The sequence below is a fragment of the Pseudorca crassidens genome, chromosome 1 (genome assembly GCF_039906515.1).
Source record: "Pseudorca crassidens isolate mPseCra1 chromosome 1, mPseCra1.hap1, whole genome shotgun sequence".
NCBI lineage: Eukaryota > Metazoa > Chordata > Mammalia > Artiodactyla > Delphinidae > Pseudorca > Pseudorca crassidens.
The window spans coordinates 182,857,618-182,875,625 of NC_090296.1; the positions used below are offsets into that span (position 1 = coordinate 182,857,618).

Below are 18,008 nucleotides of genomic sequence, written 5' to 3' on the forward strand. Positions count from 1 at the left end.
ACCCTGTGTCCCTGCCTTTAGTGGCGAGTGCTGTGCAGAATGAGAATGCCAGCCACCAATAATGCATCCAATTTGTTGTGGATGTTCAGGTGTCATTAATTACTATAGAGAAGTTTCTAGTTTATTTCTTATGATTTTGTTTTACATCCCTGTGTGTCTCTCTTTTTTCAGTAACAACAAGAGCAACAAAACAGAGCCAAGGGTGCCTTTGAAGGGACTGAGTCACACTGACTCGATGCTGAAGGAGGAGCTTGCTAAAGTCCCTCTGCATACTTGTATAAACTTTAAGGACTGAGATGGGACTCTTGTCTGTGTATAAACTTTATCAGTATTTATACATCTTTTCCAACTTTGAAACAGAGTGGATGGTAAAAGAGTCTTAAGCTGTCTTTGTCACGCATTGTGCCTTCTTATATTTAACGTTCTCTGTCTTTTAGTCAAGGTCTTTGTTAGTAGCACAACGGAGATTTGATGCTGGGCAGAGGAGAAACTTGCTGCTTGTAGGTTAAACCTTTTAAAATAACTCCTTTGCTTTTCTCAGCTGTCCATTCCCAAGCAGCATACTATGGGTGTTGATGATTAAATACGTGTAGTAGATAAACGTAAAACTTCCAATTCCCAAATATATTATCTCCAGGGCATTTCAGCTTCAGCAGAGGCAGCGAGATTATCCACCTGCACACTTGAAAATGCAGCAGTATCTTCAACCAAAGCAGATGCACGTGTAGCATATTAATTTGTTTCTCAAAATACTTTATTGCTGACATGAAAACAGTGCTTCTACCTTAAAGGCTTTGTAAAAAATTAGGAAACCCTATGACTCTCTTGGGATCTTTTGGCTACACCAGTCTTTAAGATTGCAGGTATGTTTTAGTTCTGTCCTGTCAGCAAGTGAACAGATGTTCATTTGCTTTTGTTGAGCTGGGCCACAGAGATGTGCTGTGCTTGGAATATTGTCTGCAACCATGTAGTAGCTCTTTCCTAAAAAGCTTAAGCAAGAGGCGTATTTGAGGCCATTTTGTAATCAGCGTCTCCAGGCAATATCTGCTGCCTCATCAATTTACAGGCCTCCGAGAATTATTCTGTGTTTTGCAATTTCTCCTCCATTCTGCCTTCTGATAGCTTTAAAGCCGTTTATGCTTCCTTTAGAAATACCCAAATAGTAGATTTATCCCAGCTGGACCCTGGCTTAGCATGGGTTTCTGAGAAAGCCTCTGGATCTGGCTCCTGTGTGTGGGCTTTGCCACCTTCATCTGGAAAGGACTAGGTCCATTTCTTAATAAACCTGAGTCATATGTTAATTTCTGAGAGAATTAAACAAGGAATGGTGTTTACACATTTAGTCCACAGAGATGGCAGTATTTCAGAAAGTTTCTGGAAATGTTTAAGGAATAGCATCTAACACTGATTGATCACTTACTATGTGTAAAGCACTGCATTTGGTCCTTCATGTATATTATCTTACTGACCCTTCACGGCAGTCCTCTGAACTATAATTTACCCCACTGTTCACATTTGTATTATGAGCTTTAGAGAATGAAATAACCTACCAAATCCCATACAAAATTAGAACATAGGATAGTTTGATTTCAGATCTCAGTCATTTAGTCACTGAGCCGTGATAATTTTGTATCATGTTAAAGCAGTATAAGGATTTATAAAATATAGAAAAAAAATTCCACCCTCTAGATTTGGTCAGATCTAATGTGACTCATTAAATATTCTTTTGTCTGCTGTGTTAGATGAAACATTACTATGCATTGCGTGGTGCTGATTAACTGCAATCACATTTCTCAAAATCGCAGATATAAGCAATTAATTTTAGTATTTTCTTCAAATATTCATAGAAGCAAAGAATATAGGCTAAATGTACAGCAAAAATTTAGTCTCAAATTCAAGTGAAAAATTCCCTCATCCATGTTTTTTTCTGGCTCTTGAAGGGAGCTCACCTACTGGTTTTATGGGTAGGAAGGAATGAATACTATGTTACTAATTATATCACTGACTATGGTTTTCAAGTTGAATGTCTGGATTCTTGAGAAGTCAGTGCCTGAATTTTGAAAAGATACTGAAGCATTTTTAATATGCTACTATCTACTTGTTATTTCTTCGATATTCCATTTAGAAATGCCAGAGAGTTCTCACCACTCTCCTATTCAGAAACAATAGGCTTTATTAATATGAACAAAAGATGTTACTACTAATAATAAACTATTAACTTAATGTTACTCTCAAACTTTTCAAAATCATAATATGAGAGACATTTTATCTTTTAATTCAAGAATACTTACAGTGTGAACACATGATGGAGAAAAGGTTACTGTCATCTTTTTTGTGTTTCACGTGTTTACTTGAGAAATAATATTGAATGTGTACTACTAATTAAGAAAACTTTCACGCAGTAAATATAACTACAAGGGTTTCTGTTCGTGTAGTTACTAGTGTCATCCAAGTGAGTTTATGTCCATTATTCACCTACATGAAAGTTTCCTCTAAGATTTAAATCAAGTGTTCTGAGCCCTAAGCTTCGCTTCAAAAGCCATCTTCTCTTAAAATGTTTGATGTGAAAGGAATTTGTCTCATGTTTGTTGTTTGTTTATTTTATTATTTTTTAAAGCATCTTTATTGGAGTATAATTGCTTTACAGTGGTGTGTTAGTTTCTGCTTTATAACAAAGTGAATCAGCTATACATATACATATATCCCTGTATCTCCTCCCTCCCATCCTCCCTATCCCACTGCTGTAGGTGGTCACAAAGCACCGAGCTGATCTCCCTGTGCTATGCAGCTGCTTCGCACTAGCTATCTATCTTACATTTGGTAGTGTATATATGTCCATGCCACTCTCTCACTTCGTCCCAGCTTACCCTTCCCCCTCCCCGTGTCTTCAAGTCCATTCTCTATGTCTGCGTCTTTATTCCTGTCCTGCCCCTAGGCCCTTCAGAACCATTTTTTTTTTTTTTTTAGGTTCCAAATATATGTATTAGCATACAATATTTGTTTTTCTGACTTACTTCACTCTGTATGATGGACACTAGGTCCATCTACCTCACCACAAATAAATCAATTTCGTTTCTTTTATGGCTGAGTAATATTCCATTGTATATATGTGCCACATCTTCTTTATCCATTCATCAGTTGATGGACACGTAGGTTGCTTCCATGTCCTGGCTATTGTAAATAGAGCTGCAATGAACATTTTTGGTACATGCCTCTTTTTGAATTATGGTTTTCTCAGGGTATATGCCCAGTAGTGAGATTGCTGGGTCATATGGTAGTGCTATTTGTAGTTTTTTAAGGAACCTCCATACTCTTCTCCACAGTGGCTCTATCAATTTACATTCCCACCAGCAGTTCAAGAGGGTTCCCTTTTCTCCACACCCTCTCCAGCATTTATTGTTTCTAGATATTTTAATGATGCCCATTCTGACTGGTGTGAGATGATATCTCATTGTAGTTTTGATTTGCATTTCTCTAATGATTAATGATGGTGAGCGTCCTTTCATGTGTTTGTTGGCAGTCTGTATATCTTCTTTGGAGAAATGTCTATTTAGGTCTTCTGCCCATTTTTGGACTGGATTGTTTTTTAGATATTGAGCTGCATGAGCTGTTTATATATTTTGGAGATTAATCCTTTGTCAGTTGCTTCATTTGCAAATATTTTCTCCCATTCTGAGGGTTGTCTTTTTGTCTTGTTTATGGTTTCCTTTGCTGTGCAAAAGCTTTTACGTTTAATTAGTTCCCATTTGTTCATTTTTGTTTTTATTTCCTTTTCTCTAGGAGGTGGGTCAAGAAGGATCTTGCAGTGATTTATGTCATAGACTGGTCTATGTTTTCCTCTAAGAGTTTTCTAGTGTCTGGCCTTACATTTAGGTCTTTAATCCATTTTGAATTTATTTTTGTGTATGGTGTTAGGCAGTGTTCTAATTTCATTCTTTTACGTGTAGCTGTCCAGTTTTCCCAGCACCAGTTATTAAAGAGGCTGCCTTTTCTCCATTTTATATTCTTGCCTCCTTTATCACGAATAAGGTGATCATACGTGCATGGGTTTACCTGTGGGCTTTGTATCCTGTTCCATTGATCTATATTTCTGTTTTTGTGCCAGTACCATACTGTCTTGATAACTGTAGCTGTGTAGCATAGTCTGAAGTCCAGGAGCCTGATTCCTCCAGCTCTGTTTTTCTTTCTCAAGATTTCTTTGGCTATTTGGGATCTTTTGTGTTTCCATACAAATTTTAAGATATTTTGTCTTAGTTCCATGAAAAATACCATTGGTAGTTTGATAGGGATTGCATTGAATCGGTAGATTGCTTTGGGTAGTATAGTCATTTTCACGCTGTTGATTCTTCCAGTCCAAGATCATGGTATATCTCTCCATCTGTTTGTATAATCTTTAATTTCTTTCATCATTGTCTTATAGTTTTCTGCATAGTGGTCTTTTGTCTCCTTAGGTAGGTTTATTCCTAAGTATTTTGTTCTTTTTATTGCAATGGTAAATGTGAGTGTTTCCTTAATTTCACTTTCAGATTTTTCATCATTAGTGTATAGGAATGCAAGAGATTTCTGTGCATTAATTTTGCATCCTACTACTTTACCAAATTCATTGAGTAGCTCTAGTAGTTTTCTGATAGCATCTTTAGGATTTTCTATGTATAGTATCATGTCATTTGCAAACAGTGGCAGATTTACTTCTTCTTTTCCTATTTGGATTCCTTTTATTTCTTTTTCTTCTCTGATGGCTGTGGCTAAAACTTCCAAAACTATGTTGAATAATAGTGGTGAGAGTGGACAACCTTGTCTTGTTCCCTATCTTAGAGGAAATGCTTTGAGTTTTTCACCATTGAGAATGAAGTTGGCTGTAGGTTTTTCATATATGATTTTATTATGTTGAGGTAAGTTCCCTCTATAACTACTTTGGGTAAGGTTTTTATCATATGGTTGTTGAATTTTGTTGAAAGCTTTTTTTCATCTGTTGAGATGATCATATGGTTTTTCTCCTTCAGTTTGTTTGTATCACATTGATTGATTTGCATATATTGAAGAATCCTTGCATTCCTGGGATAAACCCCACTTGATCATTGTGTATGATCCTTTCAATGTGTTGTTGGATTCTGTTTCATAGTATTTTGTTGAGGATTTTTGCATCTATGTTCATGAGTGCTATTGGCCTGTAGTTTTCTTTCCTTGTGACATCATTGTCTTTCTTTTTGACATCTTTGTGACATCTTTGTTTTGGTATCAGGGTGATGGCGGCCTCATAGAATGAGTTGGGGCGTGTTCCTCCCTCTGCTGTATTTTGGAAGAGTTTGAGAAGAATAGGTGTAAGCTCTTCTCTAAATGTTTGATAGAATTCACCTGTGAAACCATTTGGTCTCGGGCTTTTGTTTGTTGGAAGGTTTTGAATCATAGTTTCAATTTCAGTGTTTGTGATTGGTCTGTTTATATTTTCTGTTTCTTCCTGGTTCAGTCTCAGGAGGTTGTGCTTTTCTAAGAATTTGTCCATTTCCTCCAGGTTCTCCATTTTATTGGCATATTGTTGTAGTAATCTCTCATGATCCTTTGTATTTCTGCATTGTCAATTGTTGCTTCTCCTTTTTCATTTCTAATTCTATTGATTTGAGTCTTCTACCTTTTTTTCTTGATGAGTCTGGCTAATGGTTTATCAATTTTGTTTATCTTCTCAAAGAACCATCTTTTAGTTTTACTGATCTTTTCTATTGTTTCCTTCATTTCTTTTTCATTTATTTCTGATCTGTTCTTTATGATTTCTTTCCTTCTGCTACCTTTGAGGTTTTTTTGTTCTTCTTTCTCTAATTGCTTTAGGTGTAAGTTTAGGTTGTTTATTCGAGATGTTTCTTGTTTCTTGAGGTAGGATTGTATTGCTGTAAAATTCGCTCTTAGAATTGCTTTTGCTGTATCCCATAGGTTTTGGATCATCGTGTTTTCATTGTCATTTGTCTGTAGGTATTCTTTGATTTCCTCTTTGATTTTTTCAGTGATCTCTTGGTTATTTAGTAGTGTATTGTTTAGCCTTCATGTGTTTGTATTTTTTTTTACAGATTTTTTCCTGTAATTGATATCAAGTCTCATAGTGTTGTGGTCGGAAAAGATATTTGATACAATTTCAATTTTCTTAAATTTACCAAGGCTTGACTTGGGACCTAAGATATGATCTGTCCTGGAGAATGTTCCATGAGCGCTTGAGTAGAAAGTGTATTCTGTTGTTTTTGGATGGAATGTCCTATAAATATCAATGAAGTCCATCTTGTTTAATGTATCATTTAAAGCTTGTGTTTCCTTATTTATTTTCATTTTGGATTATCTGTCCATTGGTGAAAGTGTGGTGTTAAAGTCCCCTACTACGATTGTGTTACTGTTGATTTCCCCTTTTATAGCTGTTAGCATTTGCCTTATGTATGGAGGTGCTCCTATGTTGGGTGCATAAATATTTACAATTGTTATATCTTCTTCTTGGATTGGTCCCTTGATCATTATGTGTGTGCTTCTTTGTCTCTTGTAATAGTCTTTATTTTAAAGTCTATTTTGTCTGATATGAGAATTGCTACTCCAGCTTTCTTCTGATTTCCATTTGCATGGAATATCTTTCTCCACTCCTCACTTTCAGTCTGTATGTGTCCTAGGTCTGAAGTAGGTCTCTTGTCGACCGCATATATACAGGTTTTGTTTTTGTATCCATTCAGCCAGTTTATGTCTTTTGGTTGGAGCATTTAATCTATTTACATTTAACATAGTTATCCATATGTATGTTCCTATTACCATTTTCTTAATTATTTTGGGTTAGTTATTGTAGGTCTTGTCCTTCTGTTGTGTTTCCTGCCTTGAGAAGTTCCTTTAGCATTTGTTGTAAAGCTGGTATGGTGGTGCTGAATTCTCTTAGCTTTTGCTTGTCATTAAGCTTTTGATTTCTCCATCGAATCTGAATGAGATCCTTGCTGGGTAGAGTAATCTTTGTTGTAGTTTTTTCCCTTTCATCACTTTAAATATGTCCTGCCACTCCCTTCTGGCTTGCAGAATTTCTGCTGGAAGATCAGCTGTTAACCTTATGGAGATTCCCTTGTATGTTATTTGTTGCTTTTTCCTTGCTGCCTTTAATATTTTTTCTTTGTATTATTTTTTTGATAGTTTGATTAATATGTATCTTGGTGTGTTTCTCCTTGGATTTATTCTGTATGGGACTCTCTGCACTTCCTGGACTTGATTGACTATTTTCTTACCCATATTAGGGAATTTTCAACTATAATCTCTTCAAATTTTTTTTCAGTCCGTTTCTTTTTCTGTTCTTCTTCTTGAACCCCTATAATTCGAATGTTGGTTCATTTAATGTTGTCCCAGAGGTCTCTGTGTCTCATGTTTATTTTTGCATTGGTGCAGGCAATACCTGACTTTTGTGATGTTGCCAAACTCCTAACTCCATTATCTGTGTTGTGATCTGCTTTTATTTTGCTACTTTGCTATTCTTTGTTTTTTTGGGCCATGCCCCGCGGCATGGGGGATCTTAGTTTCCTGACCAGGGATCAAACCCTTGCCCCCTGCAGTGGAAACACAGAGTCCTAACCACTGGGCCACCAGGAAATTCCCTTTTCTTTTCTTTATTTCACCTAACACAGAAAAGTGAGGTGGGGATGTTTGGAAAACCTTGTTTGCCAAAGTTTTGGAGAAAACAAAGAATGTTAATTGCTTTTCTTAGAAACATAACTACCATATTACAAACATAACTTCTGAATATAGGGCCTCTCTTTGTAGAAAATTATCATGGGGTTCCACTTTCTTTAACTCATTCAACCTATCCCTCTTTGCAGGATCCCAACCAAAATCCCTGGTAAATCTTTTTGTTAAATACGTTTAACTGGTGTATCTCATTGTGCCTGGTGGGTCTTCTGTTTCATAGCCTCACAGGTCCATTAGTAATTTCCCTACAGTTAGAGGAATTGTTCTTTACCTAAGGAAAACGTTTCCTCTTTCTGTGCCAGTGGGCTCAAAAGGCAGCCGATTTTCATACTAACACTTCTTCAGTTGAATCGAATAAATACATATTGCAAACTCTGGTGAGGAGAGGGTTGAAGTTAAGAAGGTAATTTAAAAGCTACTTCATTAGATCAGGTGTGAAGATATACAAGTGGCAACAGGGATGGAAAGGAGGGGGTGTTAATAGGTCCTGACTGATTGGACATGTGACTGGAGGAAAAAGTCATTCCAAAGACCATTTTAGAGTTTTGAGCACTGAAGTTTTGAGCAGTTTTCTGAAGTTTTGAGTGTCAGGGGAGAGGTCCTAGTTGAGGAGAAAGAACGTTATGAATCAGAAGTGACTTCATGTCATCGGAGTGAAAATATCCAGCTATGGAGATGGCTATGGAGATGTGGGAGGAGCGCTCAAGAGAGAGGTTGACATTCCTGATGTAAATTTGTCATCAGCCTGGGTGACAGTTAAAGCCCTGAGGATGAATGGGTTTTCAGGAAGGGTGTAGAGGAAAAAAGAAGAGACTGGAGATTAGTTAAGACTTATTTCCACTTCTCTCTTTAAATGTGGCTGCTACAGGTATATGCTTAATTTGGCAAGAACTAGGGAATATATCTATGTGAGAAAGCTTTCAAGAAGAATAAAGTTAATCTGTAGAGAATAGATTTTTTTTTATTGGTAAACACTATTCATCCAATAGCTTAAATATTTTAATAACTATGTTATAATAATAGCTAACACTAATGCCAACTATAGGCCAAGTGCAATTGTACATGTAATAACTCATTAATCCTTACATAAACCTTATCATATAGGTAATAACTTATTATTTTTATCAGTACCTTTTTACAAAGAAAACTGAGGCACAGAGATATTAAGCACCTTCTCCAAGATCTTCTTGCTATGAAGTGGTATATCTGGGATCTGAATTTAAGGAGTCTGGTTCCAAATATACACTTTAGTCACTGTGCTATATTGGCCTCATATGAAAGTACCCCTATGTAACAAAATTTGATAGACCTTTCCCAGCATGGTCCTGACTTATAATTAGTCACATGGTTATTCTGTTTTATGTGAAGAGGAGATGACTTTCTGAGGGCTATATATTGATGGTTTGCTGGACACATTATGGATGTTTCTTATATTTTTAATAGACTAGTAGATAGCGTCTGGTTCAAAAGAAATGTATTAGTACATCTTGTACAGAAACAAAAGAGAATGCAGCACAGAAAAATGCAGACCATCTGTTAAGCTAAGAAGCAGTGTGATGTTTTGGCATAATAAAATGTTTATATTATGAACAAGGCTGAGCAGTGCACACAAGTTTAATGCATCCATGAATTAAGCCTCACACATCATTGGTATTCATTAGTGAAAGTGGGATAATACTTCCCACCAACACACCAATTTTCTATTGATTTAAGTAATTAGGATTACTTGATCTTTCTAAGTTTCTCAGATTCATTATACCAGAGAATTTCCTGGTGGAGACTGGGCTGGCTTCACATCACAATATAACATTCAGTCATTTTAACAATAAGTCGCTGAACAATGATCTCCAGTCAGTGTCCCAAGCTGCGTCTAGATAATGGCAGAAAATGTGCAGGAGGATACCACAAGGACATCCAAGGCAGGACTGTGAGTAAAATTCAGAGAACCAGAGGTGGAAGTGAAGCACAGATGAAAAATGCCAAGAATCAAGAGTTCAAGATGGAGCATGGGTCCAAGAACTGGTAAATACTAAATAGTATGAATGCATAGGAACCAAACTTAGGAGATGATATGGGGCAGAAACCAGGTGACTGTTGCTTCATTTCACAAACATGTTACCTAACCTAGACATGTGGGATAGAGATGACTGTACATTTTCTTGTTCTTCAGAATGTACGTTTAGATCTCTTTCCACTTGGAATTGGTATGGTCACCCAAGTGCTTCTAGGAAGTGACATGTTTCTTATTTGTAGGCTCTGTGCTATAAGACTGTCAGGTAATCATGTTCCTTGCTCTTTGTTTTTGTTTTATTTCATTTTTCTTATCCAGGTTGTTTTTGAAGGCCAGATGATTTCAACTCATGAACAGGATGAAGTCATAGCTATTGATGATATATCCTTCAGCTCAGGCTGCTTGCCTGCAAATGGTAAGAACTTTTCCTTATTTTGATCCTTATTGTATAATAAATGCAGTGCAGTTTAACTATTGTATAATGACTTTGATCTGCTCTTTATTTTTACTTAATGCTTTAGAGTGAGCTATTTCCCATTGTTCTAATACACTGTGTAACAATGACTAGATTTGTGCTAGAGGTGAAGGCAGGGTATTTTTCACTGCTGAGGCTATGAAGAGCTGAAGGGTGTAATTTAGTCTCAGATTTGGAACCTTGTAGCCATGTTTACACTGTTTAGTTAAATCTTACTCAGCGAACTCTATGCCTTCTAGGAGATCGGGAGAAAACTGGCCTCCATAGACTTGAAATTATCTTCTTGGAGAATCAATTTGACTATGCCACTGAAAGACACAAATAGAGAAATATATTAATTATAATCTATTTTCTATTTAGACTGAAACAACTAGATCAATAAACCACACAGATCTAAAAAGTCATCCATAGCGGTCCCTTGATTATATTAACTGTATAATATTCAATTCACCAGTCACATTGTTCTCAATAGAAATGTTCAATGTTTAAAATATAAATTGGTAATGATAAAATTAACTTAGTCTAATAAGCAATAACTATACATATTCAGATATGTATTGTAGATATTTGATAGATATTTTTCCTTTTGAAATTTTATTATGATATAGTAGAATAAAGATAGCTATTTTGTAGAGAGGATTCCCAGTTCTAATTTTGTACAAAGATATGGTAGTCGTGGTAAAAAATATTCCAGTAACAGAAGAGATGGATTGGTCTCCCTAAGAGAAATCAAGGAAACTTGATAACGGGTATTGCGCTTTGATGTTTAAAAAGCACTCCTGCTGTTATGATAAGAGCTTACAGGTATGTGTCTTTTGCCACTCAAACCAAGATAAGGTTTTACAGGAGCTGATGACAGCACCTTCTAAACACTGGAACACATAAAGATCTCTTTCATCTTTGTACTGTCAGTTCTCAGTATATGTTAGTAAGAAATCATGATAGGATAAATTGAAACATAGGTAAATTGAAATGGAGAACTTTAAAGGAACAGACTATAACCTCCACCCATTCCTAGAAGTAAATAATTTAAGTATAAACATCAGTGCCTTTTCACTAAAAGAAGATAATATTTATTAGATTTATCAGAAGAGAATCAATATACCAGTGTAGACTACATTGTTAACTCCAGACAAAGTATGATCTGCCATTCAAATGTCCCCTAATAATTCCTCTTCTCTTACTGTGCATGGTCGTTCCTGAGGCCAGAGCACAGCCTGCTTATGCTTGAGTTTTAATGAGACACCTAGTCCCTGACCCTGATCACTTCAGCAGGGTCTTTATATATTCTCAGTTTTATAGTTGCTGCAGAAATTGAGGTCTGCCAAAGAAAATGATCCCTAATAGTTCTATTTATTGCCCAGTCTGGCTGATCACCCTCAAAGGAGAATAAAGCAGTGAAATCAGCTATTGGCTGGACTTTCTGAACCATCAGGAAGTTAGGAACTGGCTGTTGCACTTGAAACTTTGTTTACATTACAGATTTACACAGGAGAATGCTTGGGCTGTGCTTGGGACTTGAGATCGCTTGTAATAGGACTCTGCTATCATTTCAAACATGAACTTACTCTTCATCTTTGGCTCTGGGAACCAAAGCCATTTCCCTAATTACCCATGATCCATACACTGGGACAGAGGCTGGTGTAGATGGGCTATAATAATTACTCAGAAGACGAATGCCAGATTTTTAGTAAGCACTTAAAAGAACTCCTTAAAATCACCGTAGAATTTTTTTAAAAAAGCAATAGTAGTGGGAGTGAGAGCATCAGAAAGTTGGACATTCAAGGAAAAGTTGTGGTCACATAGAAAAAATATTGGAGTCTACAATTTCTAAGAATAGTTCTAGATAGTGTTATCACCCTATTATTTTGAGTTGGTGTAGAAATAAAGTTTACTGAAGATGAGACATGAACTTTAAAGCTAAATTATTGGGCAGGCCTTTTACATGGATATTGAAGTTATACAAGTTTACAAGGAAAAGGCCTAGAGAAGAAGACTTTGAAATCCAAGACTGAAGTCTTTAGTGAATATGGACATCAGATCTCCTGCATGGATGACACAGGGCTATAAGTTGGATGTCATGGGCCAAGATGTGTTTACAACATGGAAGAATGAATCATTGTATAGAAGCAACATTGGGGATTTAGAAGGATGACAATTTTAATTTTAGGCCTTTTGTTTTATGGGGCGTTGGAAAAGAAGGTCTCCCCTTGGGAAAGCTACAAAGGAAGTGGTCTCTTTTTGGGGAAAGCCAGGACTCAGGTAAGGTCACAGAGTGTACTTTGACTCTTTGAAGGTGAGAGTGCAGGGGTTTTGTTTTTTGTTTTTCAAATAGAAGGAGGAAAACACAGCAGCGTGAGGATGAATAATGGAGAAAAAGGATAAAGCATCATGGGATAGGACTGGCACTTGGATGGACTTCTGTTTTGTAAATGGTGAGAATGTGAGAGGTGGTAAAGTTAAGTAGCATTAAATTTTCAAATGAGACTCTGCAGTCAAGTTCAGGCACTCTCAGGATAGACTGCACCTAGTTAACCATCAGAATCACATAGAAGAGCGATAGATTCTGGGATTCACTCCAGACCTGATAGATGGGAATCACTGAGGATGGAGCCTACATTTAAAGTAATGTTCTCAGGAAATTTTTGTGAAGTCAGCCAATCCTAGGTTTAAGAACAGAACTAACCTTTTGGGATCCACAAGACCTAGTCTCGTGTTGATTATTGCACTTGGCCGTGACTGCCCTGGAGCAGGGTTCTGGATGACTAGAGTCTGTGGTTTCAGTCTCATGCGGTCCTGGTGGTGACAGTCCAGGTAGGGGAAGCAGGCAGATACAACCTAACATCTTCTGGACATTTCCATCAGAAAATCCTACTCCAATGGACAATAGGGTTAGGTATGCATTTGGAAGCAAGAAAACAGAAAAGATTGCTTAGATGACTTAATAGAGGATATAGACAGTCATGGCATAGGTTCTTCAACTCTGATACTGCTAAATTCACGGACTAACAGATTTCCTTTGTATTTCCCTCATGCTTGTCATCTTATGCTCATAGAATAACCTCTCACATTCAGGGCAGGAGGAAGGAAGGAACGGGAAGTGACGTAGTTTCGGACATGTCATTCATCGGCTAGGTGATGTTCAGGCAGACAGCCTTAGTTGCCAGGGAGACTAAGAAAACTGAAGATTTAGATGTGGCCTCTGTAATAAAGGCAGGCAAGGGGAACAGGTTTATAAGTCGAGGGTGCAAATATATTTGCTACAGAAATTCAACAACAGTATGTTTAGAATTAAATTCCAATCTTCTTTCAAATTCTGTTCCTTCTCCTGCGTTCCCTGTTTTAGTTGTTGGCATCTGTTTGGTCTCACTCAGGAGCCAAGGAGTTGTCCTTAAATCCTTCTTTCCTTTTCTCACCTCCACATTAATTTGGTTAAAAACGTTATTGAGGGAATGTCCTTATATTTCTCAAATTGTCTCCACTTATTTATTCATTATTATTTATCCAACTCTGATTTTGTTTGCCCCATTTTTTTTCTCTTGGATTGTTAAAAATTCCGGTTTCAGTCTATTTCACTCCCCTGTTCACTACTCCCTGCTATCTACCAGATTGTACTTTCTAACATCCAAATGTGACCAATCTCTATTTTGTTTAAATCCATCAGTAAGTCTCATTGCCTTCAGAATGGAATTGAAATTTTTTGTCATGACGTAAGCTCACCAGGATCCTGCTCTTAGGCACCAGCCCAACTTCTTCCTTCTTAATTTCCCCAAGAATTCCCATATTCTGGCCAAAAAGAACTACCTGTGAATCCAGCAACACAGTGTTATCTCATTCTTGGGTATCTTTTCAAACCTTGCTCCCTCTTCTTATTTCATGAAAAAAATTTTTGGCCTGTTCTGCTACTAGATAGCCTTCCAGACTGAGTCAATGTCTCTTTTCTGAGAAGCCTTCTCTTACAGAAAATCCCCCCCCACTCCCACTCCCTGTACAAACAAACACACACACACACACACACACACACACACACACACACACACACACACACACACACACACAGAGTGTATTAATTTATCTCTACAACTAAATGCTGAGTTTCTTGAGGGCAAAGTTAGTAGTGTCTTCCTCATTTGTGGATCCCGAGTGCAGAGCAAGTACTTAATAAATAATTGATTGAATAAAGAATATGTGCAATTATCTAAACATCAAGTATTTGGGATTTTGTGTGAATTCTTCTTCTTTCTTTTAAGCTACAGCACCATTCTATAAAAATCAGGTTTAAATAAAATATCATGGGAATATGTTTAAAGCAGTACTTACGCTTATGCTAAGAAATATTATATTATTTTTAGGTTTTTGTTTTAGTATCAAAAATAAAGATATGTCTTCAAACTATATAATGTGATTTTTTATCTAGGATGAATTAATCTGGGCCAAGCATTTGCCATATTTTAGTAGAAACATAGTGTTTTTGTCATTTTATAGCCGAAATATAGTACTTGGAAATGAATACTGCTTGGAAGTGAATGCTGTAATATGTCTTTTGGGGGTTATTGTGGTTATAAAAATGGTTCTAAGATACATAGGTTTTCTGACAAGACTTCTTTATTTTCTTATTTCTTCAAACCAGTGTGCTTTCAAAAATTTGTTCTAATTTTTTTTTTTTTTGTTTTGAGAGTAGGGAGCAATTCTATTACTGTGTTTTTATTTTCTGTGTTCTTATGCTTTGATGTCTGGGGTCTTGCTGACCCTGGAGGGACTGTCTCTTCCAGGGTGAGCCAATTCCTAGAGACGGTGAAACAGCTCACCTTACAGTGTATGTTTCAAATGCAAACCGACCAATCCAGAGCACCCACCCCAGCCACTTTAGGCTTTCACACTCTGGGTCACTATGTACCTGCCCTAATCACCCCAGGGTCAGTGCATGTTTTCTAAGACCACCATAAAAACATACCACAGACTGGGTGGCTTAAGCAACAGAAATTCATTTTCTTATGATTCTGGAGGCTGCAAGTCCAAGATCAAGGTGTCACCAAGTTTGCTTTCTTTGGAGTCTTCTTTCCTTGCCTGGGGATGACTGTCTTCTCTCTGGATCTTCACCGTCTTCTCTCTGTGTGTGTCGATGTCCTAAATGCCTCTTCTTATAAGGACACCAATCATATTGGATTAGAACCCACCAATATGACCTCATTTTACCTTAATTACCTCTGTATACCTCCAAATATGGTCACATTCTGAGGTGCTGAGGGTTTGGACTTCAACATATGAATTGGGAGTGGCGGGTACAGTTCAGCCCATAAGAGCAAGGTACTAAACAACTAGGGACAACCCTGACTGAATAAATGAAATATTGATGGATTTGCAGATCATGGCTCTATGTTTGTCGAAATCTCCTGGAAATAAATACCCAAAAGTATAATTTTACTGTATATAATTTTTAAAAAAGAAATAGTAGCTCTTTACAATTGGAAAAGTTCTGATGATGAGTAATCCACCATATAGATTATTAAGTGTAGTATTATCTTTAGGGAAGAAACATAACTGATTCTCTCTACTTACTCTTTTCTATAGAAATACAGCTCTCTTTATAAAAGCCCTAAATATAGGTATTTTCGTGGTTTCTGAATATTTTCAAGATGAAAAATAAAACTAAATTCTTTTTATAATATTAACGAAATCTTTTAGAGTATTCCCACACTTTCAAACAGTATCTTTCTAATTACTGCCCTTCCCAAGATATGAGTATTCACTGTACATTTATTGAAAGGAAGACCTGTTTAGACTTTATCAAAGTCTAAAAAGACCCAGGTTTGTGACTGTGACTAAATAAGAATGTGCTTAATCACTGATTCTTAAATAACATTGCTTCTTGAGCAAATTACTGTATATTTTTATAAAGATTGCATGTTAGGGCTCATAATCAAATATCATGAATATTCTGTGAATATTTTTAGGTTGGTTTGCCAGGACTTTGCCTTAGTCTCATTTTAAAACATTCCAAATACACAAATTATTCCTTAATGAGAACCTGAATAATGCTTATATATTATCCAGTTAAATAAGCATTATTTAACTAGTTACCTTTTTTATCTTATTAACTTCTAGCTACCTTTTAAGATCTAATGACTATTCACTGAAATTCATTGATGTTTTAAGAAAACTGATAAAGAAATTGTCAAAAGCCCCTGGAGTCAAAAGTGGATGTCAGTTATAACTTTTGCTGCAATGGCCTTGAGGCTTGGACTTCATTCTCTTCCATCTGAGTTATGTGGCCTATTTCACATAACTTGTTTGTAAAAGATAAGATTTGAAGGATGGCAGGCTCTACACATGTGTCTTCATTGGTATAGAGACTTTGAAATTGTTGGCAAAGCTTCATCCTGCCGATTGTACATCATTGATGGAGAATTTTAAAATGCCAAACGTAATTTTCTACTGCTGGATTGTGGTGCAATATAAAAATGAAAAAGAGAGGGTGTGGGGAGGGAGAGAAAATGAATATGAATATATTAAATAGCTTTGAGCTATTTAAATAGCTAAATGACACCTTTAAATAGCTTTGAGCTCTGAAATAGAATGCACTAAAATAAAAAGCTGTCCAGGAGATTAGTTGATTGACAACTTATTAACCCCCATCATATCATTGTTTTTGTGCTTGCAAATTCCAATTTGGGGGACTAAAGGTAGTAGAAGTGGTTGATATTGGTGGAAGATATTTAATAGCAACTGATACAAGCTGAATTTTAAATTCCATGCAGTTTATAATTGACTATTTTGCTATTTTTATTTACAGTACTTTTGCGGTTATTGTATAAATAGTGAAAAATTAAAGATAATATACAACATTTAATTGAACAATGGCAAACATTTAATTATGCAGCTCCAGGGGCTGAAGATTTGTAGCTGTTATACAAATCTACAAAAATTACAGTTTTAATTGTTTCATGGTAATTGTTATTGTGCAATCTTAGTTTCATTTATTGCCCACACTCCCTTAATTGCATATGCAGTTTTATTTTCAGTGGATCTTATGTTCAAGAAGCTTTGCATATTCATCATTTGTTAGCTTCCATTATGAGAAACCAGATTATGGATGTTATTCGTAAATCATTTTCACAACCAATCGCTTCAATTTTATTTCCAATACAGATGTGAACAATTTATATAGAGTCTGTGCTGTTGTAAAAGATTTCATTGAATTGGTCTTAGGTCACTTATTCATTCATTCATTAAACAAGTATATATTGAACATCTATGTTATGTCAAGAATTTTTCTAGACATGAGGGAGAGGCAGTGAAAAAACAAATGGTAATCCCTGAGTTTATGGAATTTATATTTTAGTCATAAAGAGAAAGAAGCTAAGCAAGTAAATAGAAAAATGTACTTTATGTCAAGTGGTGTTATGTGCTATGGGTACAATAAACCAGAAAACTGAGATAAGGGTGCCACAGGCAAGGGGGAGATAAGTTTTAAATAGAGTGGTCAGGCATGGTCACGTGAAGAACATATTTTCTGAGCAAAAAAAAAAAAAAAAGTTGAGAGATCAAGCCATGTGTATATTGGAAGGAAGCCACGTGTCAAGGCGAAGGTTCTGAAGTAAGCGTAAGCCTGGTTTGTAAGAGGAGGATCATGGAAAGGACTTTTGCATGCATTTCGTGTAGGATAGAAGCCCGTGTGATGATTTTGAGCAGAGGAGACATGATCTGACTTGCTGCTTGATTTAGCTTTAATATGTTCTTCTTGTCCTTCTTTCTGTAAATGGAGAGTTAAATTATAGGATTTGAGGTCAATCATTTTTCATTCCTAATGAAAACTTTTATAATTACTAATTT

At 36.3% G+C, this 18,008-nt stretch overlaps 1 protein-coding gene across 1 annotated transcript in view; it reads left to right on the forward strand.

The window, feature by feature from the left end:
• MALRD1 (MAM and LDL receptor class A domain containing 1) overlaps positions 1-18,008 on the forward strand; it is a 596,783-nt gene that overhangs the window by 47,457 nt on the left and 531,318 nt on the right. Inside the window, exon 6 of the mRNA XM_067730697.1 lies at positions 10,019-10,115. Coding sequence (XP_067586798.1) covers positions 10,019-10,115 — 97 coding nt within the window. The remainder of the gene's footprint in view (positions 1-10,018; positions 10,116-18,008) is intronic.